Source organism: Sarcophilus harrisii, chromosome 2 (genome assembly GCF_902635505.1).
Source record: "Sarcophilus harrisii chromosome 2, mSarHar1.11, whole genome shotgun sequence".
NCBI lineage: Eukaryota > Metazoa > Chordata > Mammalia > Dasyuromorphia > Dasyuridae > Sarcophilus > Sarcophilus harrisii.
In genome coordinates this window covers 283,845,137-283,872,128 of record NC_045427.1, presented here as the reverse complement: position 1 = coordinate 283,872,128, position 26,992 = coordinate 283,845,137, and the positions used below count along the sequence as shown (strand labels likewise).

Below are 26,992 nucleotides of genomic sequence, written 5' to 3'. Positions count from 1 at the left end.
CTATTTTAGATGCATAATGAATGAGTCTGAGAATATGTTCAAAATTGAAAGAAAAAAAATGCAATGTGCCAGAGATAAACTAAAATTTTTTGTTGTAGCAAAAAACTAGAAACAATGTATGCACACATACATACATACATATATATGTTAAGATCCAATGCAATTTAGTTTGTTTCACTATGCATATATGTCAAAAGATATATTTGGACTAAGATATGGGAGGTGATAGTGAAAGTAAGTAAATTTGCTAATTAAAAAATTAAATATATATCATATATACAAATATCATTGACTGGTCAAACAATCACACTGTCCTGTTCTTTCAGGAACCAATGATACAGTTCCATCTTGGCCAAGTGACTTGAATTTATCAAAGGCGACAAGATGATCTCCTTGATTTCCTTTCTCATCTTGATATTAACTCCCTATTACTCATTTTTGTTCTGCCATTTGCAGGTGGTCTTTCTCCTTTGCAGAAAAACAAAAAGGAAAAAAAAAAAAAAGAACGAGCAGCTCTGCCTGCTCTCTGTTGTCATCATCATCACTGCTGTCTCAAGTAAAGGTTCTATTCCTTCTCTTATCTCTCAATATACTTTATGGAAAAAAATTAACTTGGGACAAATAGATGGCACAATGGATAGAGCACCAGCCCTGAAGTCAGGAGGACCTGAGTTCAAATCCATTTCAAATACTTAATAGTTTCTAGCTGTGTGACTCTGGGCAAGTCACTTAACCCCAACTGCATCACCAAAAGAAAAAAAAAAGCTGTTGTTCTTAGCTTTGCTAACAAGTCTTAGCCCATTCTGTTTTTAGGAACAGAGATATTTGCCATACATTGATTTTCTGTGATTTGATCTTGCTTACATCTGTAACTTTATGGGTTGAATTCTCATCTGATAACTTTTCTATTATATCATTCCATAAAATGGCATCTGTCCAAAATGTCAAGTTCTCTTTGGGAAGAACCTCAGATATTTTGTAAATTCAAATTACAAATTTTCTTTCCCTTCTCTATATTATTTTCTCCCATCCCATCATTCCAATAAGGATAAAATCTCAGCTCTTCTATCCTCATTTTCCCCTCTATGAATTCTTGTTCCTCCTAAAAAGCTAAAGTGGAAAAAGTTCTTTCACCCTCTCCACAAAGGAACTCAGCCTACACTTGGAACATATTAACAAAAACTCAGCAATGAGAGTAATAATACAAATGTCATACTCCCTTGAAAGCCTTTTTTGGTTAAACTACTCGTGGTTATTTATACCTCAAACCAAGCATCAGTTTAAAATTTTAGTAGACAAGAGTAACTTCTTAACAACTAGAAGATCCCATTTAAGATTCTTTTCATACTCTCAACACAATTCTACTACAGTTGCAGGTATACCCTTATACCCATCTTGCACTCATCTTCTATTTCACAAATTTTGGTTGGCTCCATTCCACTTTCTTTCATTTGCTTGACCCACTTACTTTTTCTTACTTAACTCATCTTATTTTGTCAATTATCTCTTCTTCCTTACCTTTCTGAGTTTACGTCTATAGATTATACTATAAAAGAGTCATCACCTGGAGTGTTTTTCTTCAAATTTTTTCTCAATTTCTCTGCCCCAAATTTAGCCTCTACTGTATTTCACTTGTGCAAAAATCTCCAAATCAACTTACATGATTTATAAGTCCTCATTATTAGGCTCAATTTTTACTCTCTTCTGCTCCTCCCACAAACTTCTGCCACAAAAGCAGGAAGATCATTTTTATTTCATTAAACTAAAAAGCTTTTGCAAGAACAGAATTAATACAACTAGCATAAGGGTGGGAAAAAAAATCTTTGTATGAAATATCTCTGGTAAGTATCTCATTCAAATATGTTGTCCAAAACAACTAGAAAATAGAAATATATGACATCAAAAGCCATTCTCAATAAATGTAAGTAAATAGTTAAAATACATGCATTAATAAATATTTGTATATTAAATTAAATATTTTATTATGTAACAATATATTATTTTTAAATATATATATTTAATGGGTAAAATGAACAGTTTTCACAAGTATTGTGAACTATTATCATAGGAAAGAATATTCTAAATCACTAATAATAAGAAATATACATTAAAAACAATCCCTGAGGTTTTCCCTACTATCTAGTGAATTACCAAGATGACACAAAATGGAAGGAGTCTATGCTGGAGAAGCTGTGTAAAGTTAAGATCGTTAATGTATTATCAGTAGAACTGTTAATTGATTCAAACATTCTAGAAAGTAATTTGGAAATATTTGAAGAAAGTAACTAAATGTCTATACCCTTTGATTATAAAAGCACTTTTTATAGTAGCAATCAACTAGATTCATTTAAATCTTCTTCCATGATGGAATATTACTGTATTGTAAGAAATTATGAATAAGATGAATCCAATATGAGAAGATTTAATGAACTGATATGTGCTAACTAAATAAGGAAAACAATATACACAATGACCTTAATAAAATAAATGTTAAAGTTTTTATTACTAAAAATAAGAGAAACTAAATGCTGCAAAATTGTGACTAAGCTTGTCCCCAAAGAAAAGGTATGAGAAGTGACCCAAATCCTAGCTCCTCATCCTGACTTCCTTTTTTTGCAGAGATGAGGTACCATCGACGTGGAAAGCTGCATATCAAAATTTTTTTACATCTTGGTTTTGCATAATTTGTTTTTCCCTCTTTTAATCCATTGATATATAGGTGATATTTAAAAAGATACCAATAATTTACTTTTTAAATATGTACATCATCCTCTGGTTAAGAAACTTGCCTGATAAATTACACAGCTCTCATATGTTTACTCTAGGCAAAAGTTTCAAATTTGTACAAGACTAAATAATGATCAAGAAATCCAAAGAGAAACTTTACTAAGTTTTTTATTCCATTCCATAACTATGCAGATATCCAGTCAGAAGTCCCAGAAGCAATAAGAGAATACCAGAGCAAAGCTAGCCTCTTAAGGGACATGTAGCTTGCAGGCTATGTGTTGGTGGCATCAAGAATGGAAGGTTCCTCCAAAAAATCAAGGACAGAAAGCCCTAAGAGTTTAGAAGCTCAGAGGAATTGCAGAGATTCTCAGAGCAAATATGTTTTGTTAAGTAAAACAAATCCCCACATTGGTCATGTCCAAAAATTATGACTTATCCTGAAATCCATCACTTATCACTTAGTCCATCACTTCTCTGTCACAAAGTAGCGCACTTCATCATCAATCCTTTGGAATCATAGTTGGTAATTACATTGGACAAAGTCTTTCAAAATTGTTTTTCTTGTAGTCATTATATAAATTGTTCCCCTGCTTTTGTTTCCTTAATTCTGCATCAGCACATACAATTCTCAGGTTTCTTTAAAAACTTTTTTTTCTTATGGTATAATAATATTCCTCTATATTCACATTATAATTTGTTAAGCCATCTCTCAAATGATGGGCATAATCTATTCCACTGATCCCCTTAACGTCCACTTTTTTCCTACAGCAAAAAGCTGTTAGTTTTTAAAAATTAAAAATACACCCAAACCCACAGTGTTCCTTTCCCCTTTTTTTGGATCTCTTTAAGCTATAAGTTTTCTAATGGCATCACTGGGTCAAAGTATAGAATAGTTTAATGATTTTGGAAATGGGAGAGGTAAAGTTCCAAATTGTTTTCCATAGAAAAAGTCTTCCCCTTCAACAATTGTTTTCCTTTTTTTTTTTTTGCCATCTTTACCACTGTAATGAATATGAGGTGAAACCTCAGAGTTGTCTTAATATGCAATTTCTCTTATTATTAGTGGTTAGGAACATTTTACTTATGTCTATTGATACCATGAATTTTACCCTGAAATAACTGTCTCTTCATGTCATGACATATCTATAAGAGAATTGCTTGTTCTTGTGAATTGAAAGCAATTGCTTATATATTTTGTATATAACCCCTTATTCAGAGAAACTAAATTACATATATTTTTTCTGTTATATTCCTTCTAATTTTACCCATATTGATTTTATTAGAAGCTTTTAAGTTTCATGAAATCAAAATGATACATTTTTGTCTAAACTGATTCTCTTTCTCTTCCTCCTTTGGTCAATTATTCTCTTTCCCTTTCCATTAGTGTGAAAGTATTTCTTTTCTGCTCTTCTAATTAGTTTACAACAAACAAAACAAAAAGTTTCTTTTTTGGTTAATGTAGAACTTATTGTGATATATAAGCCGAAATGTCGACTTAACCCTAATTTCTGCTACACTGTTTTTCAGTTATTCCACTAGTTTTATGAAGTCTGTCTCAGTAAACTGGGATCTTTGATTTATTAGTATTATACAATTATGTTCATTTGTGTCTATATATTATATACCTAATCTGTTCCACTGATCAAATTTCCTACTTCTCAAAATACTAGTTTTGCAATGAGATGATTCAGAACCAGCTCCAATGGTCTTGTGATAAAGAGGGCCAATCTACACCCAGAGAGAGGACCATGGGAACTGAATGTAGATCACATTTTTTTTACTCTTTTTGTTTTCTTGCATTTTTTCTCATTTATTTTTTCTTGTACAGCAAGATAATTGTATAAATATGTATGCATATATTGGATTTAACATATAATTTTACCATGTTTAACATGTATTGGACTACTTGCATCTAGGGGAGGAGAGGAGGAGGTGAAGGAAGGGAGAGGAAAACTGGAACACAAGGTTTTGTAAGGGTTAATGTTGAAGAAATTTTAAAAATAAAAAAATTCTCAATAAATATTAAGCACCTAAAATATTATTTTTATTACTACCTTGTAATATATTTCATATTTAATATTCTTAGGCCCCTTTCATTGACTTTTAAAAATTTTTTCCCTTAAGATTCTTGATTCCTCCAGGCAATTTTTTTAGTTCTTTTATAAAGTTAATCCTTTGGCAGTGTCATCTGGGCACTGAATAAGTAAATTAAGTAGTATGACAATTTTCATTAAATTTTAACTTTACAAACACAAAAAATTGATCTAATCTAGTTGTAACTGTTTTTATTTATATTTTGCTTTGTAGTTATAGTAACATAATTCTAATGGTGGCCTTCCAAATATTTCATACATTGTGTAGTTATTTTGAATGGTTTGTCTTTTTGCAGGAATTGTTAGTAACACATAGAAAAGCTGACAATTTATGTCTATTTTCTATACTGCTGTTTTGCTGGATTTTTGTTGCAATTTGGATTTTTAGTTGAAACTCCTGAATTCTTTAAGCAAACTATTATTTCAACTGCAAAAAAGTGATAATTTTATTCTTTCTTTGCCTATACTTGTTATTTTTTCCTGTCTTACAGCCTAAAAAGCCAGCATTTCTAGCACTATATTAAATGATGATAGTGGTAAAGGATTTTGCTTTTTACCTGATCTTAACGAAAAACCATATAGTTTACTTCCTTTATACATTATTCTGGTACTTTTTTTTAGACAGACAGACACAACTTAACATATTTCAACTTCCTATTGTTTTAGTTTTGGGTTTTTTTTTTTTTAAAGACATGTTGTAATATATTTTGTCAAAAACTTTTTAAACTGTTTCTTATATAATTATGTGACTTACTGGTTTATGATGTTAATGTTGTCTAGTATTTACAGTTTTCCTAATATTAAAGTATCTTTGAATTCCTAGAATAAATTCAACCTGCTATATTGTTTAATTTTTTGACATATCAACAGCCTCTTTGCTTATATTTAAAATTTTTTCAATTATACTCTTTGGTGATATTCTTCTAAGTTTTCTTCTCTGCTTGGTCTCTCTCTGATGTAGGTATCAAGATCATCTATATCATAAGAGGAATCTTGTAAGATGCCCTTTTCTTATTTTTTGTAGACAGTTAGTACAATTATTGGAATTGTGTTTTGAATATCTGAGAGAATTCTCTTACAAATCCAAATGGCTTTGGAATGTTTTTCTTTGAAAAATCATTTATGATTTATTGATTTTTTTCTGAAACTTGAATTATTTAAATTCCATATTTCTCATTCTATTTTTCTTTTGTAGATGTCAAATCATTTCTTTTAAGTCATTAATCTTGCTGGAATAACTGGGACAAAAATGGTTTCTAATAATGCTTTATGTGTAGTGTTTCTTATTCACTGAACTATTTTTAAATAAATGAATTTATTTTTGTGCTAAACTATTACTACAAAAATCAGGTGGTCAAATAGGCTATACAACAAATTAGCAAGACTTAACTAAAATTATGGATGTAATTTACTAGCATCTGTAGTGACACTTCCCATACACAAATGTTAATTATACCAGTATATTAAAAGCTATAACAGGCAAAGTTTAATTCAAATGAGAAGATGCTTCTCTTCATATAGCTTCAAATCTCAAACCTAAAATTGGCCAAAAAGATCTCAAATGACCCACAAACAGCTGTTAAAAAGTCACTACACAAAACTTTTGTGGAAAGAAATCCTAACAGTTCTTTAATAAATTTTAACAGCCATACTAACTTGACATGCAATCTGCAAGCTTTTATTTGACTTCCAAACTACAAAGAGAATACAAAGGGTTAATGGCATGTACACTTGACAAGGCTGAGAAGTGATAAAGTAAATAGAAACTAAAAAGGAAATGGAACCAATACTACTATAAAGTACACTAATAAATTTCACAATTACTGCTGCTAACTTTCTAGGATCTACAGGAGAATTAGAAAAAGATAGGGGAAAGAGACATAAATGATAGACAAAAGTAGTTTTCAATCTGCACCATCAGAGGAAATATCCACAGTAATCAGGATCCATTTGAGTACAGTTTCTAAGATTATCAAGAAATAGTTTTAAACATATAAGGAAATAGGGGGCAAGTAGATGGCACAATGGATAGAGCACACTGGTCCTGGAGTCAGGAGAACCTGAATTAAAATCCAGCTTCAGAAACTTAACACTTCCTAGCTATGTGACTCTGGGGCAAGTCACAAAACTAAATGCCTGCAAAAATAAAAAACAAAACAAAATAAAAATATAAGGAAGTATATAGAATAAAAATTTGACACTGAGGGTGAGAATTTGTTTTAAAATTCACTTATGTATATCACACATTCACTTTATTTTCTGATGACTATGGAAAAACAAGACATGCAGATAGCATTTCTAGTCACATTGAAGACAAACTGACACGTAAAGGCAGCATGCATAATGAATACATTGCTTAACTTGGATAAAGCTAGATGGATGAATCCTGTAGTATTCATTTACTAGTTTTGTGACACTGAGCAAATAGCTTAACCTCTCTGAGCTTAAGTTTCTATATCTATAGACTAGGGATAAAATAGCAGCACTTATATGGTAGGGTTGTTGTCAGACTGGAATCATGATGTAATGCATTCTTAAGTACTATATATCGTTATTATACTTAAAAATGTAGCTATTTTAGAAAGTTTGAATATAGTGAATATAAGTACATATTACACCTATCTATTGCGTATCATACCTCTCAGCAATGCCAAGAAACAAAGTTTTTGTGTTTATCCAAATATCCACTACTTTTTTAGTTTTGCCTCAGTTTCTCTATTAAACATTAATTTGATTAGCCAGCAGGTGTTAGATAAATAGTATACCATGGCTTGATGAACAGTGAACCTAAGTCTCATAAATCACTAAATAAACCCCACAATTTCTCTTGCTTTTACCACGTCCCTCCATCTATCTTCCTACATCTTACCTCCCTTTACAGCTAAACTCCTATAAAAAATGGTCTACACTCATGACTATTCCATTTTCTTGGCTTCATTCCTCAACCTCAAGCAAGGTGTTGCTTCATCACACAATGAAACTATTCTCCCTAAGTTACTAAATATCTCTTACTTGCTAAATTAAATGTTTTTTTTTTCAACCCTCATCTTTCATATGACTTCTATGGTGCATGAGACTGATGACAATGACACTGCTGTCTAGGCTTTCCTCTTGCTGCTCTGGCCACTACTCAAGTCTCCTTTGCTGGATAATCCATATTCCATCCTATAAATATGAATGTATGGCCATCTACACCCAGAGAGAAAATCATGGGAACTGAGTGTGTATCACAACATAGCATTTCCACTCTTTCTGTTATTGTTTGCTTGCATTTTTGTTTTCCTTCTCAGGTTTTTTTCTTTTTTTCCTAGATCCGATTTTCTTGTACAAGATAACTATATAAATATGTATACATATATTGGATTTAACATATATTTTAACATATTTAACATGAATTGAACTACCTGCCATCTAGGGGAGGGGATGGGGGGAAGGAGGGGAAAAGTTGAAACATAAGGTTTTGCAAGAGTCAGTGTTGAAAAATTAACTATGCATATGCTTGTAAATAAAAATAAAATTAAAAAAAAGATAAGTGTCTCTCTCTATACAAGCTCTAGTTCCATATCACTAAATTACTTTAAGACATATTTCACAAACAGTGCCCACAGGCATCTCAAACACAACACATTTCCAACAAAATTCATCATCTTACCTCCCAAAACTACCCCTTCTATCTTCCTTGTTTCTCATTGAGAATTACTACCTCCCATTCACCCAGGTTCACAACTTTAGTATCATATCTGATTCTTCACTCATTTGCCACTTTCCTCCTTATCTGGTGAGTTGCCAAATCTTTAGAAGATTATAGATTCAACTCCCATATTCCTGATTCTATTTCTAGATTCTACCCAGATTTGCCCATTTTCTGAATCCATTCCCTTTATTCTTCCCACACAGCCACTGTGGCTGGAAGTGGCTCTTCATCACTGGAATTTATGACAATAAACAGCCTTCTAATTGGTCCCTCTACCACCAGTCTTCTTTCCCTTTTCTCTAATCCATCCTCTGTCTGGAATGGGCTGCTAATCTCAGAATCCTTAAAAACTGATATTTACCTAGCATTTTTAAAGTTTGCCAAGTGCTTTACATTCATTATCTTATTTGAATATCACAACAATTCTGTAAAGTAGAAAAACTTATTCCATTTTACAGATCTGGAAGCTAAGGTTCAGAACTGTTAAGTTACCTGTTATGGAAAGTTAGAAGAGAACCTTAAGTCCATTATGCAAGGAATCTAAAGAACAAATGAGTGGGAGTAGGATTCTTTGACCTAGAAAAATTGCAAAACAGTTAGGCAAAAAGTGGGTTTGAATAGCATCATGCACAATGTAAAGGGATAAATTCTGGAGGCAGTTAGGCTTAGTATAAAAGAAAAGGCTAATCAAATATTTAAAATAGAATAAAATTCTTTTGTATGATATGGTTGGGGACATATCATACAAAAGAATTTTATTCTATTTTATTCTATACTGGTTGGGGACAGTAGGAATTTACTCAAAAATGGTATAGAGACCATCTTAAAAGGAAATAAATGGATCATTTTAAGTACATTATTTTTATAAGAAGAGAATCAATTTCATCAACTGCGATATACTTGGCTATTTTCAACAATGAGGTGATTCAGGTCAACTCCAATAAACTTGTGATGGAGAGAGCCAGTTGTATCTTGAGAAAAGAATTCGAGGACTGACTGTGGATCACAATAAAGTATTCCCCTCCCCCCCTTTTTTTTTGTTCTTGTTTGCTTGTTTTTTTTTTTTTTCCTTTTTGATCTGATTTTTCTTGTGCAGCATGGTAAATGTGGAAATCTGTTTAGAAGAATTGTACATGTTTAACTTATATTAGATTATTTGCTGTCTAGGGAAAGAGGAGGGTGGAAGGGGAAAAAATTGCAACACAAGTTTTTGCAAGGGTGAATGTTGAAAACTATGTATTTTGAAAAATAAAAAGCCTATTATCATAAAAAAAAAGTTACCTGCTATGGCCACATAGATAGTATCAGAAGTGAGATACAAATTTAGGTCTTTGTGATTCAAAATTTAGTACCCTCTTTAGGCAGTTACCTCTCCTCCATAGCTTCCTTCATTCCCCTAATTATTAGCACTCTCCCCTCATCAATTTTGCTTATACTATGCTCCTTAAGGACAGAATAGGGCTTTTTCTTTATAAATCTAGTACAGTGTCATTGCCCAAAGCAGAAACTGTTTAACTGAATCACCAAATTGTAAGGGATTTTTAATAGCATCTATTAATTCAACCTGTAGCTGAACAAGAAGAATTCTATCACATCCCTTCACAAGCTGCTTGAAAAGTCAACTTTTATTTGAGGATCTCAAGAGATGAGAACTTGCTACCTCAACAAAAGCCTACTGTACTTTTAAAGAGATATTAAATGGATGTTTTTCTTTATATTGAGAAAAAAACCTTCCTCTATAACTTTTACTCATTACTCCTGTTTATGGTCTCTGGGACAAACAGAACAAATTAATCAGTATTCAGTAGTATTAATTCAACTAGAAAAAAGGTCACTACACCATACAGAAGAATATTTGCATTAGAATCCCAGTTAAAGGCATTTTGATTTAGAAAACCAAACATTCCCCTCTATCCTACTGTATTTTTATTGTTAAATATTTCCCAATTGCATTTTAATCCAGTTAGCTCCCATTTAAGAGTGTTGCAGTCCTGTTTTATACTTCTACCCTTTATGATAGTTCTTTAAACACTTGAAAACCATTATTATGTGCCCCTGTCCTCTCTTCACTAGGCTAAAAATTGCCACCTTCTTTAGTGGGTCTTCATATGATACTATCTCTAGTTTTTTAATCATCACCCTGATTGCCTTCTTTGTAAACATTCTCCCTAAAATGTGGCACTTAGAATGGAACACAATTATCTAGAAGTTGTCCACCTACGACACAAAATAGGGATGCTATTCTCTTTCTCATTCTAGATATGAGGAAACTACTTAAAAGATTACATTCACTGTTTTTTGGCTGTCAAGTCACACTTGTTAACTTATATTGAGACTACAAGCTACTCCCAAATCTTTTTCTCAACAAAAACTTTCAGTTGGCCACAAATACTAGCAATCTAAATAGATTTATGTCGCAAGCTCATTCCACAACAAAACACAAGAGCAGGGGAAACTATGAAGTGCAGAAGACAGCCAACCTCCAAAACATTCTCAACTTTAAAGAATCATTTGATTTGAATATGGCACTGAAGTCAACCAATTTCTTCTAAAATATGAGTTAAAAACGCTGAATTCTGAAATTACACACGGCAGCTCTGCCCTCCCCACCTCCCTATTCTGGCTATTCTGTGAGGCTGCAGACCACTAAGACCTGGGTCAATGGCGCCATCTAGTGACAACCTCCAGGTCACAGGCTCCCAACTCTCTAGAAACAACGTGGTAATCATCCCATCTTCCCTTCACTACTGTTCACTTAGGTACATATATACATCCCTTAACACCCTTCTGACTCCCTCATTCCTTGTCCAATCAATTCGCCAACAGACATTTATTAAGCCTGGACTTCATGCCAGGCACAGTGTTAAATGCTGGGAATACAAGAGGCCAACCAGACCCTGCCCTCAAGGAGTTTACAGTCTCACCGGGGAGAAAGCACGCAAACAAATGTATACAAACAAGCTATGTATAGAACCAATAAGAAATAGTTACAGAGGGAAAGCACTGGAATTTCTAAAGGAGGACTGGAGAAGTCTCCCTGGAGGTGGTAGGATTTAAAAGCCAGCAAAATCACTAGTCAGAGGAGAGGTAGGTGAGCATTCTGTGCATGGGTGACAGCCAGAGAACATATCCTGGGCCAAGAGGTGAGTACCTTGTTTATGGAATAGGCAGGACAACTATGTCATTGGATTGAAAGAGTATATGTGGAGCGTGAGATCTAAAAACGACGAAAAACCTAGAAGGAGGCTGTTTTGAAAGTCTCTGAGTGCCTAACGGAGCAGATCAGAACTGCACTTTGGGAAAATCATTTTAGAGAATGTAGGATGGATGTAGGATGGATTAGAGTGGGGAGAGATGTATGGCAGGCAGATCCACTCAAAGACTATATAATAGTCTAGAAATGAGGTGATGAGAGCTGGCACTAGAGTGGTGGCAATCTCAGAAAAAAGATATTGCAAAGGTAAATTCAGAAGTTCTTGGGCAAAGTTAGGTATGGGGATATGAGACAGCGAGGAATTCAGGATCTAGGTTGGGAGCCAAAGAAACTGGAAGGATGGCAGTGCACTCTACAGTAATAGGGAAGAGGTGGCGGCTGGGAAAAGTTTAGGGGGAAAGATACACTGAGTTCCATTTTGGACATATTGGGTTTAAGATACCAACAGGATATCCAAATTGAGATGTCAGGAAAAAAGTGACCACAGGAAAATTTCTCCCTCTCTTCATTTTATGTTTGCTAAATATAAGTTTTAATACAATATTTACAACAAGGAAAAGGGAAGTTCTAAGTTTTTCAATGAAATTAAACAGAACAATGAATCCCTCCCATTAATTTCTAAATCCCTTGAAAGTATATAGAAATACACATCATTTCCAAAAGGCTTTACCTATTCAATCTCTTCTGATTAAACTCACTTTTCCCAGTATGCAAGATGACTTACATAATATCAGGAACTGAGATACTTAAAGAGTATAGGGAATATTCTAGGTAACTTATGCACAAGCTTCAACTACTAAAACTCATTCATTTGATGAAAATGTCTATAATGTCTAAAAGAATTTCATATTTTCCTGTCACAAAGTGATTTAACCTGTTCTTGATGATTATAATAATAATGACACTTTCCTAAATGTTCAGAACTATTGATGCTTCCACTACAAGGATCCAGGCTTGGATGCCTTGATTTAGAAGGCATCTGTTTTTCATAATTTTCATCTCCCATCAACCATTTTTCATTGTTGTCAGTGTACCTATATCTAGTTCTTCTCATCTCCCTCATTCCAACGGATGTTCTTGATATTCTCTGGAGAAGAAAACGAGATCAGTTGGAATTATGTCTAAAATAAGATAGGCTATCTTTAGAGAGCCTAATGGATCTTCTAATAGGTACAATTTAAGTAACAGGTTTTGGCTACTCAATTTTGTTTTGTTTTTAGCTTACTCTGAAGGATGGAAGATAAGAAGCAATATAAAAAGGTTCAATATTTACAGTTGGAAGAGGCTTTAATGATTCAGTCACAAACCCCTCATTTTCGAGGAGAAAACTGAGGCCCACAAAGGTTAAGTGGCTTGTGTAAGGTCACCAGTAAAAGACAGGTTTCTCATTCCAATTTCACATTCTTTCCACTATATCATGCAGTCTCTTTCTATTTAGCAATGAAGTGGTCCACATAACTATAATTCTTAAATCAAAAGAATTAACTGTATAGTAGCATTGTAAATCTTTGTTATTACTATAATCTGATGGTAAGAAAAACACTACATTGTATGCACTATTATATAATGAAGTATATCAGTTTTTGTAAATCATGAAATTATCTTGTAAATCATGGTAACAAAAGGGATTTGAAGAACGAGAATATCAGATTTTCATACATTTCCATGCTACAATAATACACTATAAAAGTTACTATACCTTAGAAGTGGCATCTAAAGGGCCCTTTCTGTTGGAAGAATTTGTACAAGTTTGGGAACCCTTGCAGTAGTCCTAATTCTGAAAGGTGTCCCTTATAATCTGGCATTAAAAAAAATCAATTCTTGAGAAGCATTGTTATATGGCACAACCCAACTGACTCAAAGTTGGAATTTCCACAGGAAATCTAGTTTTTAATGGGGGCTATGCAGATACATCACTTTGCTTTGGAGGCAAATTTGAATTTCCTCATGTCCAGCACTACTATATGTGTTCCATCTTCAAGCTTTTTCATTTGTTGCTCCCATGTTTGGAAGTGCTTTTTCTCCTTACTATCTCACAGAATTCTTTATTTCTTTCAAGACAGCTCAAATTCCACCTTCTATCTGAAATCTTTCCTGATTACTTTCAAATATTACTACTTTTTCTTCTCTAAACAGCCTTCTATTTCTCATTTGTATTTAGGTATCCATGTATAAATATCCATATTTATATCTACATTTACATGTATGATATACATATACACAAGCATATGCACACATCTACACAGACATTATATATGTGTGTGTGTATATATATGAATACACACACACATAAATACTTATACACAAATTTACATATGTGTGTATGGGTATTTTCTCTAGAAAGAACTTAAGTCCACTAAAAGCAGGAACTAACTCATTTTTATGTCTTCTCCTGCCCCAGAGAAGGCACTTTAAAATGTTTGTTGATCAAATCAAACATTACAGTTCTCTGTAATGTTTAATATTTGACTAAGAAGGAAGTTATAGAAGTTATAGGGCTAAATACTGAAATGCCTTGTTTTGCCTAGATTAAAATGCCAGCCCTCCTGTTTACTATCCATGTGACTTTGGAAATAACTTAACCCTTCTAGGCTTCCATTTCATCTTTTTTTTTAAAAAGGAAAATAGCCTAAAACAATCTCTAAAGCACCTTTCAGCTTTAAATTCTACAAACTTATATATTTATAAAAAGAGATCTTTATTTGTATACTATATCACATAGATAAAATAGTTCTATAAAAAGGTTTTTTTAAAATATAGTTTGCTTTGACTAACATGGTAGTGTTAGTTATTATTAATAAAGAATGAAGTTTATAACATGAAGATCAAGGGATTAAACTAATATCTTGCTACAGATTAGCTATGTCATAAATTCTATAATCTGCATGGTTATGTTTCAGAGGTAGGTTAGTTTTCCCTGCTTCATTCAAATCCATCAAATATGAAGGATGTTCTACTACATACTTTAGGACTCAGGTAGTTGAATAGATAACTATCTATACCAGCAATAAAAGATAACTAACTAATCTTAATTCCCTCTAAATTCATTCATATTGTTAAGTTCCAGATTCTCCAATGCAGGTGTGGTAAGAGTAGAGAAATAATCTTGATTACTTTTACCTTAGAGAAAATAGTATACTTTGTATTTTAAACTTTTTGCTTTTCTTCCTGAAGTCAGCAGAACAATTCTGCTTGCCCCTGATGCTATCACAGGGAGAGCCTTCTGAAGCCACAACTTGAGTAAGAAAAAGGAAACAGGTGCCTTCTATGGCTATGGCTGTTCCTTATCACAAGGCCCCCAGGAGGACAGATGAGGGGGAAAAAATCTCCACTCCCCTCCCTCTATCTATAACCTTCCCAAAACAAGTAATTTGTGTTTCACTGAGAAATAAAGTAGGCCAAAAAGACTTGTTCTTGATAATATCAGTAAGCATTTAGTATGTGAGATGTAAAATTGCACTACGAATCATTATTTCAGTTTTTCACTGAATAGAGATTTCTACTTCTTTTGCAGAAGAGCAATTCATTATCACACCTCATCACAATAAGAAGTACCATCTATTGGGCTACTCTTTTGAAGAACTTTTTGATTCCCTTTAGGAGAGCAGCCTGTTGTTTGTAGCACTCCCAGAGAAAAAAAGAAGCAACTTTCCAACATTGGCTTTTGCCTCCAACCCTAAAGTGAAAGCTGGTACAAATGTATAACTTGCTTCTTCTGTATAAAAATACTATATAACATCTGTATTTGAAACCAATAGTGATAGCTTAAAGTCCAATCATAAAAACTCCCTTTCTTATTTTTAAAGATGATGTGTCAGTTAAAAGATAAAAGGAACTAACTACAAAGACTAATCTTTTAGACAAGCCAAATTCCCAGTATACAGAAAATGAAGAACGAAAAGGCATTTTAGTACTTTTGCCTCTTAAAACAAAATAACCTGATGAGGGCATCCTTTGGACCTTATAAGACTTCCCCAAAATTCAGTGATGTTAAATAGTGGTCAAGATTGGAGAAAAGAGAAGAAAACATAGTAGGAACAAAAGGGTCTGTTAGAATATGGCTTAAGATAGGGAGAGCATCATTCATTAAGGTGATTGTGTATCTGCTTGCTACTGCATCATAAAGAGAAACCAAATCATATCATATATGTCATATATTATATTACATATGATATATATAATGACACCATGATATACTATATTGGCTACTCCAGATCACCAAAAAATGTTTAGCAGAAACAGACCTTAATGGAACCACAGTGGGCCTTAAAAGCAAAAGAATATATTGGGGAAACAATGGGAATAGTGGAGACAAGAAAGGAAATGGTACGACGTAAGACTACAAAGGAGGGAAGAAAAAAAAGTCCATGTATCAGTTTTCTGTTTTGCACAGCAACTAGGATGCGTATTTTAAAAGACAGTTGAAAAAAATCTAGATGGCAACCCTAAACACTGCAGTTCTTCCTCACTGTCTCTTATAGCTACCCAGATTCTAGTGTTGTACTTCGAGGAGAGGGGTGCTGGAGTTCTTGGGTGAGGGAGTTACATCCAGTGATAAGTAACAGCCACAGTAGATAGAAGTAGTTTTGTTTGTTTTATTTCCACTGTTCCAGCTGCAGAAATCTCTCTGTGATGTCACTAGGGGGCAGCACTTACTCCTAGAAAATGGGAAGAGAAAGTAAAAAGGTCAAAGTTTAATGTTAACTTTCAACAAGCCAAAAATTAAAAGATGAACTTTCTACTTTATCTGAATTTCCCTAGTAAAATAACAAAACAAAAAATGGCAGAACCAATTTTAAAAGTGGGCAACATAAAAATGAATTTAATCACTATTCTTTACTTTTAGTATATCATTTTAAAAATAATACTTTACAGAAAAAGGCACCAAGGCCAGGAAAAATTAATCTGTAAAATACTTCAATAATAACGATGCTCTTAACAATCTAGGCTCAAATACTTTACATCTTGGGATAATTTTGCCTTATGACAATCCTTATTAGTAACTAATAACCACCTTTTGTGTGTTACTAGACAACTAGTAGAATATAATTTTGTCACTTTTTTTTATCATTTATCTGCTTTTGGAATTCTGGTGGCAAGAGATAGTTGGCATTATTTATTCCAACTAATAACATCTACTTTCATAATAAGAATAATTATTTTAAAAACCTGATAGTTAAACATAGTATTTTAAGGTTTTCATATCACTTTACATACATTATCTCATTTGGCTCTCACCCAAAACCCCCAGGAGAGAGGGATACAACATACAATATTATCTGCCATTTTCCAAATGGGGAAACTGGCTCAAATGATTAAGGAGCTGCCAACTCTAAGACTGTGCAAATACTATCCCTCTTTTAAAGATGAGGTAATTATTGAGGCTCAGGTACAACTCAGATGATGACTTAAATGTTACTAAGAAGTTGTCTTGCCCAACGTCCCACAAGTTACACTAAGGATCAGATCTGGAATTGAAATCTAGGCCTTCTGATTCCAAGGCCAATTGTGCTTTCTACCTTACCAAATGGATTAATTTTACAAGTAATTATCCAAGAAAAAGAAACAGAGTTAGGATTATTATTTTTTGGTAATTTGTACTTATAGAATTGAGGTTTTTAAGAAGAGGCTAAATAAAAAATAATGTCAGGGATGTTGTGAATTGGATTCCTGATTTGGTGAGAAGATAAATTAGATAATCTGAGATTTGTCCTAATTCCAAAACTATGATTCTATATCTTATCTAGTATAAAAAGTAATTAGAGTGCTTTAGAAGCAAAGAAATATGAAATTGCAAAAACTTGATATGAATTTTCTACTTATATACTGCAAAGAAAAATAAAGTTGGTTTAATTCTTGTATAAGCTGATCTTCAAAAAAGTGAACATACCTGATACATTTAATTATTATTAGGAAGCTTTTATATATAATACAATGCTAGGCATTGAAGGGTGATAAAAAAAACATATGAAATATAATCCCTGTGCATCATATTGCAATCTGTTCAGGAAGAAAAAACACACACAGGAAACAACTAGGTAATAATATAAAACTGTAGAGAATTATGCGTTTTCAAAATTCTTAAAGTACTTGGTAATTTTTTAAATTATGTGTCAATGTGAACTATCATCATTATTAGCCAAATTAATGTAGGTTGTGCAAAAAAATTGAAAAGGGGAGTAACCATAGATGAGAACATCAGCCAAGGCTTTTTAGAATTTGATTGACTTGAGCTGGACTTTAATTATGAGTAACATTTGAATAGGCAGACGTGATAGAAAAAGGTATTCTAGGTAGGAAGAACAAGGGAACAAAGGCACCAATGCAGGAATAATAAATAGCATATATAGAGTACCTTAAGAGTTTACAAAGTACTGCAACAACCCAGTTAGATATGCAAGGCAAATATTATAATACCTATATTGTACATAAGGCTAGATATCTGATGCTCAAAGAACTCCAGATTTACTTATATTCACAGTGCTAGAAAATGTCTGAGTTAAGACCTGAACTGGTTGTGTGACTCCTCATTCAGTAATTTTTCAATTAAATAAGAATTGTATGATCTGAAGACAATGAGATCAGTTGGAGCAGAAGATTCCTAAGGAGGAAATAAGAGTTAAAGAAATGAGAGGAAAAATCAGACTAAAAAGTTCTGAATGCCAGAATGAGGAATTAGGACTTTTATCTTGAAGGCAGTAGGGAGCCACTTGAGGCCTTTGAGCAGGGAAGTTCATGATCAAAGTATTGTCAGAGACTTAAGTGATTAAAAATATTAAAATATTTTATGCACTATTCATGTTGCCAAAATTGTGTGCCCGCATCCCAAAATAAAGGCAGAACAGGAAAAGAGGTTTGTTTGTTTTTTTCTGACTAACCCTAACAGCTGAGTCAATTGGTCAATGTTATATAATCAATACAGTGCTATAATGCCACTATTTGGGCTTTCAAAATTTTGTTTCATCATTACAAAAGTTCTTCAATTTTAAATGTTTAAACACTTTATATTCTGAATTTCTAGTTTTGAAAATAGGTGCTTTATATTAGAGGGTATATTAATAAGCAGAATATTTTATAAGCATAAAATAGTCATTCACTACATTTTTCATATGTAAAAGATTTTCTTTGTATTTAATATCTAAATGGCAGAAGATATCATATTTACAAAGCATTTTCTTTAGTGTTGATATTTGAGTTTCCTAACAATGTGCTCAGAGTAACTACAATTCAGATGATGATTTAAATGTTACAAAGCACTTTTCTCATAATTCTTTGTGGTAAGTAGTACAAGTATTAAGTCCTACTTTACATAAGAGGAAACTAAGGGTGGGTTGGGCTAAATGGCTTGTCCAAGATCATTCTGCCAATTAACAGAACCAAGATTCAAACCTCAGTCTCCTGATTGAAGATCCAGTGTTCTTTCCACTATTCCAAACTGTCTTATCCTGTTTAATTTCAGAATATGCAAAACAAAAATAAGGGCCTGACCTGTATGAATAGAAGATAATATCTGAAAGTAATAAATTCAGGAGGGAGGAAAATATTAAGTATCTGAAAAATATAAGATGTTATATTCAGGGAAATGAAAAAAGAATAAAAGGAGAAAAAGAAAGAAAATAGGTCTTGGCATGTGTTACATTCTAAGGTATTTAGAAATATGATGAACAGGATGGATAAACTAAAGAAATAAAAAAAAATTTAAAACATACACAACACATGTGCCAGGGATATTATACTATCAAGGTAAAGTCGTATGCAAACCAAAAATGTGACAAAAAAATTAAATAGTCAAACATGACTTTATCCCTTTAAAAACTGACCTAATATGCAAAATTCCATTTTCCTTTAGGTAAGAGAGAAAATAGGAGGAACAGAAAAAAAGTTCTTAGTTAGAGAACCAATAAAATTGAAACTAGTCATCAGTCGAAATCCCCTTTGCAATGAGCTACAAGATACATGTCACCCAAGACAAAACTAAATCAATGAACACATCTCCTTTAATATTCTTGTTGAATAAGAATAGAAGGGGCTCTGTAAGAAACGACCAGCAGGATGATTTCAGAGAGGCCTGGAGAGACCTACATGAACTGATGCTGAAATGAGCAGAACTAGGAGATCATTGTACATGGCAACAACAAGACTATACGACGATCAATTCTTTTTTTTTTTTTTTAATGAAAAGAAAATGTAATCATTCCATATACGATAATAACTACATTTTTCATCTACTGTTGCTCATGTATTAAAGTTTCAAGAATGGAAATTTAGATCAAATTATTTTTGATTGAATTGGATTAATTTTTTTTTTAATTATAACTTTTTATTGACAGAACCCATCCCTGGGTAATTTTTTACATCATCATCCCTTGCACTCACTTTTGTTCTGACTTCCCCTCCCTCCTTCCATCCCCCTCCCCCAGATGGCAAGCAGTCCTATACATGTTAAATATGTACGACGATCAATTCTGATGGAAGTGGCTCTCTTCAACAGTGAGATGATCAACCAGTTCCAATTGTTCAGTGATGAAGAGAGCTATCTACACACAGAGAGAAGGGTGTGGGAACACAATGTGGATCACAACATAGCCTTCTCACTCACTCTCTCTGTTGTTATTTGCTTGCATTTTGTTTTCTCAGTTTTTCTTTTTCTTCCTTCTTGATCTGATTTTTCTTGTGCAACAAGATAACTGTATAAATATGTATACATATACTGGCTCTAACATGTATTTCAACACATTTAACATGTATTGGACTACCTGCCAGCTAGGGGAGGAGGTAGGGGAAGGAGGGAGAAATTTGGAATTAAAGGTTTTACAAGGGTCAATGTTGGAAAAATTATCCATGCATATGCTTTGTAAATAAAAAGCTTTAATTTAAAAAAAAAAAGAAAAGAAAAGAATGGAAGGGGCTATCTTGACAAAGACTTGAAGTCCCAGAACTATGTTTTGTCTTAAGTATGAAAAAAGAACTCTGACAAACTATTTAACAGATCCACCACCAAAAAAGGGGAGGAGGGAAGGTAAAGTTTGCAAGTGGTAAAATAGAAAAACAAAACAAAACAAAAACAACCTTCAGAAACAAGTCTAGTCTCAAATAACTAAAATAAAGCTCCTACTGTTCAGGTACAAGTAGGGCAACAATCTAATTTTCCTGATTGTAAGTCACAGTTTTTCCACTAAATAAAAGACATTTGTGATGATGAATTTAAACTCTAAAAAACTATATAAGTTGCAGAGCCTACATTGTAATAGGTATTTCCTTTTTCAGGTGTATTCTATACTAATGATATCATAAATCTTGGCCCCATAATAGTCATTATTAAATATGAGATTTTACTCAAACTTTCATTAGGGGTCTATTTTCACATGAGGAAAAAATTATTTATTAGAAAAAGCAAACGATTATTCATGATAGTTACTGAAAGAAAAAGTACTTCAATTAGATCTAGAAAAAGTCAAAATACATAAAAACATTGTATTAACCTCTCTGCCAAATGTTGTTCCAACAGCAACAGCCCCCCCCCATCTCTGCCATCAATACCACCAATATAAATATATTATTAAATATGCTTTTTTAACAAAAAATTCAGTAATCATGCACACATCATTAAAGGTAACAAGACAGACAAAAAATAAGCCCTCAAAATTTTCACTGTTATTTGAAGACATCTTAGAAATACATTGCTTGAAAAATAGAACCAGAAACACAGTAATAATGTGACTTAAGTATGATCAAGAACTCACTAATTACCTAAACAACAACTAAGGAAATGGAAGCCATGAGGATCATACAGCTAGAACCAGAAGGCACTTCAGAGGCCATCTAGTGCACTTCCCTCGTTTTACAGATGAAAAAACAGCCCAGCAAAACAACATGAGTTGCTCAGGGTTCACACAAGCATCATAAGAGGTATTTGAACCTAGTTCCTCTGATTTTTTATTTTTTATTGTAAGCATCATTACATTGATATTGCTATTAGAAAAATAACCATCAAACTGTTTAAGTTACTGCCACTACCAAAAACAAGGAAAAATACAGTAAGGAGACTCTAAGATAAAATACCGAATATCAAGATTTCAAGATTTGATTTGATGTCAAAAAGTAGGTTTGTGGAACAGCCAAGAAATTTGAGACTTAAAAAACAACTGACTAAATAAAAAGCCTTCCAATTAAGATTATCAAGCTCATATACCCAAAATGATAAAATTTAAACAGTAACATAGTGTACCTTTATTCTGTCATTAAAGTAAAAATGCATTTAGTGTTGGCACTTTACAATGAATATTATAATATCAGTTACTGGATATTCTTTTTTTCCATGGTAACTCACTGACTTGTAAAAGCAAATACAGGAGACAAGGATGAGAATAAACTCAACTTATGCCTTGTATCCTTGAAGTTATGTTTGGATCTCACTAAGAAATAGCGTATAAAGATTGAAGTATTTACAAATTATTAATTATATGAAAACATAACTAGATGAAATTTTTTTACATAACTAAGCACAAAATGTATTCAAAAGCAGTATGCCAAATGATTTGGTAAATCTGTAAAACTCAAAACAAATTCAATAAACATTCATTTTTGCTGTCAGAGGAAAGATCAGCAATTTTACAGTAAGACTTGGAAATACCTGAGTAGATAAACAGCCCTTTCAATATCATTGAGTTCTTCATCAACTGTTAGTCTTTCTATTTCTTCTGGTGTCTGTCAAATGTGAAATACAAATTATGTAGAAAATTTCTTGGAGTCAACTCTGAAATATACCCATCCCCCATACCATTAAAAACTAATAAAGGGATTTTATCTTTCCATGAAGATAAATTTCACTAAATGCAAAGATCAATGAAATCCCATTAAGGGGCTTAGACTAAAAAGAGAAACTATGAATTCCAAATAGCTGGGGAAAGGAGGAAGGAGGAATCTTTTTTCTCTACTATTTATTAAATAGGAATGATGGCTTGAAAAGCTCCTTTCAAGTGTGGAAAGCCAAAGGATAATGTTTCCTTCACCTTCTCTCTGAGGTCTCCTCTTGCTGGATGCAGGGAGGCAAGAGAGAGAAGCAAAAGAAAGGGTGCATAAAGAGGGGCAGTAGGAAATCAGAGATGAGGGTTTTCTCCCCATTCATTCTGCCACTCCTCTTCTCAACTTAATTCCTTCACCCACAACTATTGAGGTTCTGAAAAAAGGGAAAGGGATAGGCCCCTTCGGAAAGACTCCTTACACCCTACTTCCTCCAGAGGCTCTCTTTGCCCAAAGACCCCCAAAGAAAATGTGGGAAGACCAAATGGGAGCATTGGAAAAGGACAGGTGGAGAAGGAACAGGAGAGCCTGCACAAAGTACACAGACTTTCCTCCCCATCTGGAGGGGCCACCTCACACAAATGGGCAACCACTAAGGAAAGAATGCAAAGAGGGTACAGAGAGGGCTAGGGACATGAGCTAAGATCTGGAAAGTTCTTTCTAACCTTCCCCTCACCCCACCCACAGCTCAGTTTTCCACCCCCATTGATAATAGGGTAATTAGAAGGAAATGTGGGTGGGGAGAGGGGCTATGGAGTTAGGGGGATGGGATGGCATACGATGGGTTCTTTGTATCTACCTTCCCTCCTGAGCTTCAGTCTCTGGGAGTCCTTGACTAAGGGGGGCAAGGATGGGGAAGAAGTGTGGAAAGGTGTGATTGGCATGAGCCGGGATAAAGTAGGGACAGCTTTTTTTTTACCCCCAAGTTCTGTTTTCTTAAGAACCTTGGCTACTGGGGTGCTGGGTATTATTAAGGTGGCAATGCAAAGGTGGCATAAATAGGAGGTATGAGATGTGAAAACGGGCAGTGAAAAAAGAATAAACGAGGGAAGGGGGACAAGCAATGAGATGGGAAGAAATGGTTCTTCCTACTCACTCTTTCCCTTCCCCGATCTGACTCCCCTTTCTCAAAGGGGGATGAGATGAGAACAAGTTCCATCCTTTCCCTCTTTGACTCCTGGGGCCCTGGAGGGTGACTTGGAAAGGGGGAAGGGGTGGACCAGCAAGGAGAAAGAAATAGAGGAAGAGATGGGAGGGAGATTAGTCCTGACTTTGGATTCCTCTTAGAAAAACCCCCACCAAAGAAGTGGCTGTATAGGGAGTATAGAATGAGAGTACTGTGCCAGCTGGGATGGGAAAAGATTTTTTTCTATCCCCTCATTCTATTGGAGTCCCTAATGATGATTGAGGAGGGGGTGCTGCAGAATAAATGTAATCATCCAGACTCCATACTCTTTGCATCAGCTGGGGCAGATGTAGAGGGTGGAAAGATGGGAGGAGGGATGGGATGGGAATGAGGATAGGGATGGGATGGGGATGAGGTTAGGGATGGGATGGGGATGAGGATAGGGATGGGATGGGGATGAGGTTAGGGATGGGATGAGGTTAGGGATGGGATGGGGATGAGGATAGGGATGGGATGGGGATGAGGTTAGGGATGGGATGAGGTTAGGGATGGGATGAGGTTAGGGATGGGATGGGGATGAGGTTAGGGATGGGATGGGGATGAGGTTAGGGATGGGATGGGGATGAGGTTAGGGATGGGGATGAGGTTAGGGACGGGATGTGGAGACGGGATAGGGATGGGATGGGGAGAGTTAGGGATGGAATGATTAGGGATTGGGATGAGAAGGGATGGGAAGGAGTGAGGTAAGGGATGGGATGGATGAGGATAGGGAGGGAGGGGAAGGTTAGGATGGATGAGGTGGGACGGACGGGACGATGCAGGGACTGGACGAGGGACTGAGGCAGGACGGACGGGGACGAGGCAGGGATGGACGGGGACGAAACAGGGACGGACGAGGTAGGGATGGAGGGGAGAGGTTAGGATGGATGGGGATGAGGTAGGAGGAGGGAGTGGGGGAGAAGGGAAGGGAGGGATAGGGATGGGGATGGGAAGGGAGGGAGGGGATGGTAGAATGGATGGAGTTAGGAGGAGGGATGAGGAGGGATGCGGGTGAGGGAGGACCTCCCATTAATGATTTTCAATAAAGTGAAAGGAGCTGGGAAGGAAGGAGTGGACCTGGGGGGTCAGAGGAAACGGAGTATGGAACAAAACAGGGATGGGACGGGGTGGAATTGAATTGGTGAGAGGAGGAAGGAGGCGGGAAGGGAGACGGCCTCCACTCTCCTTTCTCCCGATCCCCCAAAGAGAAAGGGGTGGGGCCCAAGAAGGAAGGGATGGCACCCTGGCTTCTTGGTTTGGAAGCCCAGAGGGGAACGGAGCCTGGAACCACCACAGGGGCAGGGACGGGGAGATGATTCCCGTCCGGGCCCCAACCGGCCCGGGGCCGGGGGGGAGGCTGAGGGAAGGTGAGACAGGACCCGGACTCTTCTCGGGGGAGTCCTCCGCAGCCGAAAAGGGTGGGCGTCCCAGAGTGAGGACCGGTGGGACGGGGTCAGGTGCTCCCGCTTGCTTCCCCACCTCCGGGTTTCAGAGAAGCCCTCGAGGCAGAGGGGCAAGGCGGGAGCCCTGAGCCGAGGCGCGGAGCAGGGGCGGCAGGGACGGGGAGGGACGAGGCTGCGCGGGGTTGTGCGGCCGGGGGCAGGCCCGGAGGCGGGGACGGGCCCGGGGCGCTGGGGCGGCGAGGGCCAGGCGTTGGGGGCCGGGAGGTTGCGCGCGAGCGTCCGTACCTTGAGGCTCCGACGCACCGGCCTCTCGATGATGGTGAGCTCTTGTAGGTCCTCGATGTAGCCGAACAGGCTGTTCTGACTGAAATCCATCTCGGCGAAGAGCGGCAATGGATGCATGTAAGGCGGTCCGCCTCCGCCGCCGCTGCCCTCCTCCGGACTCAGAGCCGCCGCCGCCGCCGCCGCCGCCTGGGTCGGACCAGCCCCAGGGGATCACGGGCCCAGCCCCGCCGCCGGGACACCAGCCCGTACTTTTTTTTCCTTTTTCCCCACCCCAGACTCCCCCCTCCCCTTGAGTGTGAGAAGGGGAGGGAGGAGGAAGGAAGGGGGAGGGGCTGTGGGAAGGAAAGGGGGAGGGACGAAGGGAGGGAGGGAAGGAGGGAAAGAGGGAAGGAAGAGAGGAAAGAGGGCGGGCGTGTGCAGGGCTGAGGGGGCGGGGGGAAACAGCCAGAGCCCCGCAGCTCAGGTGCCCAGCCCTTCCAGAACCCCGCCCCCTCCCGTGACGTCGCGTGGCGTCCGGACGCAACCGCCAGGGCAACGTCACAGCTGCCCCCCTCCACTACCACGACCCCTCCTTCCCCCGCTGCGCCCGCGAGGCTCCGCCCATTTCTCCTGCTCCTTCCCCTCGCCGCCGCCTGCCCTTCACCTGCTGCTGCCTTTGGGATGGGCGGTGGGTTCTTCCTCTGCTCTATTCCTCTCTGACTCCTTAAGGAGCGAGTTATTTATTTCTGTTCATCTCCTGAGGGGGGGATTTAAGGAGCGGGACGTGAGGAGGAGGAAGAAGAGACTGTGAAGTCCAAAAAAGAAGAGAGCTTGGTGGGGGGCGGGGCTCCTCCCATAGTGTCCCCCCCCTCCCCCCCCCCCCCCGAGGTTGGGAGGGAGCTGGGACGCCAGGCGAGCCGAAAGGGGGCCGCTCCTGCTTGCAGACGTAGTGCATCCGACCCTTCCTCAGCCCGAGCCTTCTCCGAGACCCAGACGCCCTCAAAAGGCTAGAACCTAACAGTCTGCAGGGGAAAAGCGACGTGGATGAGGACTGTTCCATCTCGCGCCAGCCGAATGAATAAAAGTGACCCGGTGGACAGAATGCTGGCCCTGGAGTCAGGGAGTCTCGGCTTCCTGAACTCAAACCCGGCCTCAGCTACTGGCGAGGCCTGCGCTCCTAGGAGAGTCAGCCAACCTCGTTGGCCTCCTTTTCCTCATCTAGCAAAATGAGCCGGAAAAGGGAACACTGACATGACCCCGGCAACTCACAACGTGAATCCTGGAGAAACGGGGGGGGGGGGGGGGGGGGGAGCGCTGACCTGGGCCCGACGTCAGATACGCGGAGATAGGCCGTGCCACCTTCGGGAAATCTCACCACACTTTCCCGCCACAAAAGTCCGTCTTCTTAACACCAGCATTCTCCCCGCGATGATACAGGGCTGAGCACCAAGATGTCGAAGGCATTGCAGATGTAAGCGAAAGGACAGGACGGACGGAAGCTGGCGGCAATACAGATTAATCATGAGAATGTATCATGCGGTCATAATATATTCATCATGAACGGCATAGCTATCAGCCCTAGTTTCCTCCTTGGCGAAATGGGGATAATGATAGCCCCTAGCTCACGGG

The 26,992-nt window shown here is 36.8% G+C and overlaps 1 protein-coding gene across 2 annotated transcripts in view; it reads right to left on the bottom strand.

Moving 5' to 3' along the window:
* Positions 1-25,707, bottom strand: part of PPP4R4 (protein phosphatase 4 regulatory subunit 4) — a 136,044-nt gene extending 110,337 nt beyond the window's left edge. For both annotated transcript variants that reach the window (XM_031952338.1, XM_031952341.1), the window contains exons 1-2: positions 25,385-25,707; positions 22,362-22,435 (exon numbers count right to left, since the gene is read on the bottom strand). In XM_031952338.1, the coding sequence (XP_031808198.1) occupies positions 22,362-22,435; positions 25,385-25,501 (191 nt within the window). In that variant the 5' untranslated portion in view covers positions 25,502-25,707. The remainder of the gene's footprint in view (positions 1-22,361; positions 22,436-25,384) is intronic.
* Between the last annotated feature and the right edge of the window lie 1,285 nt (positions 25,708-26,992).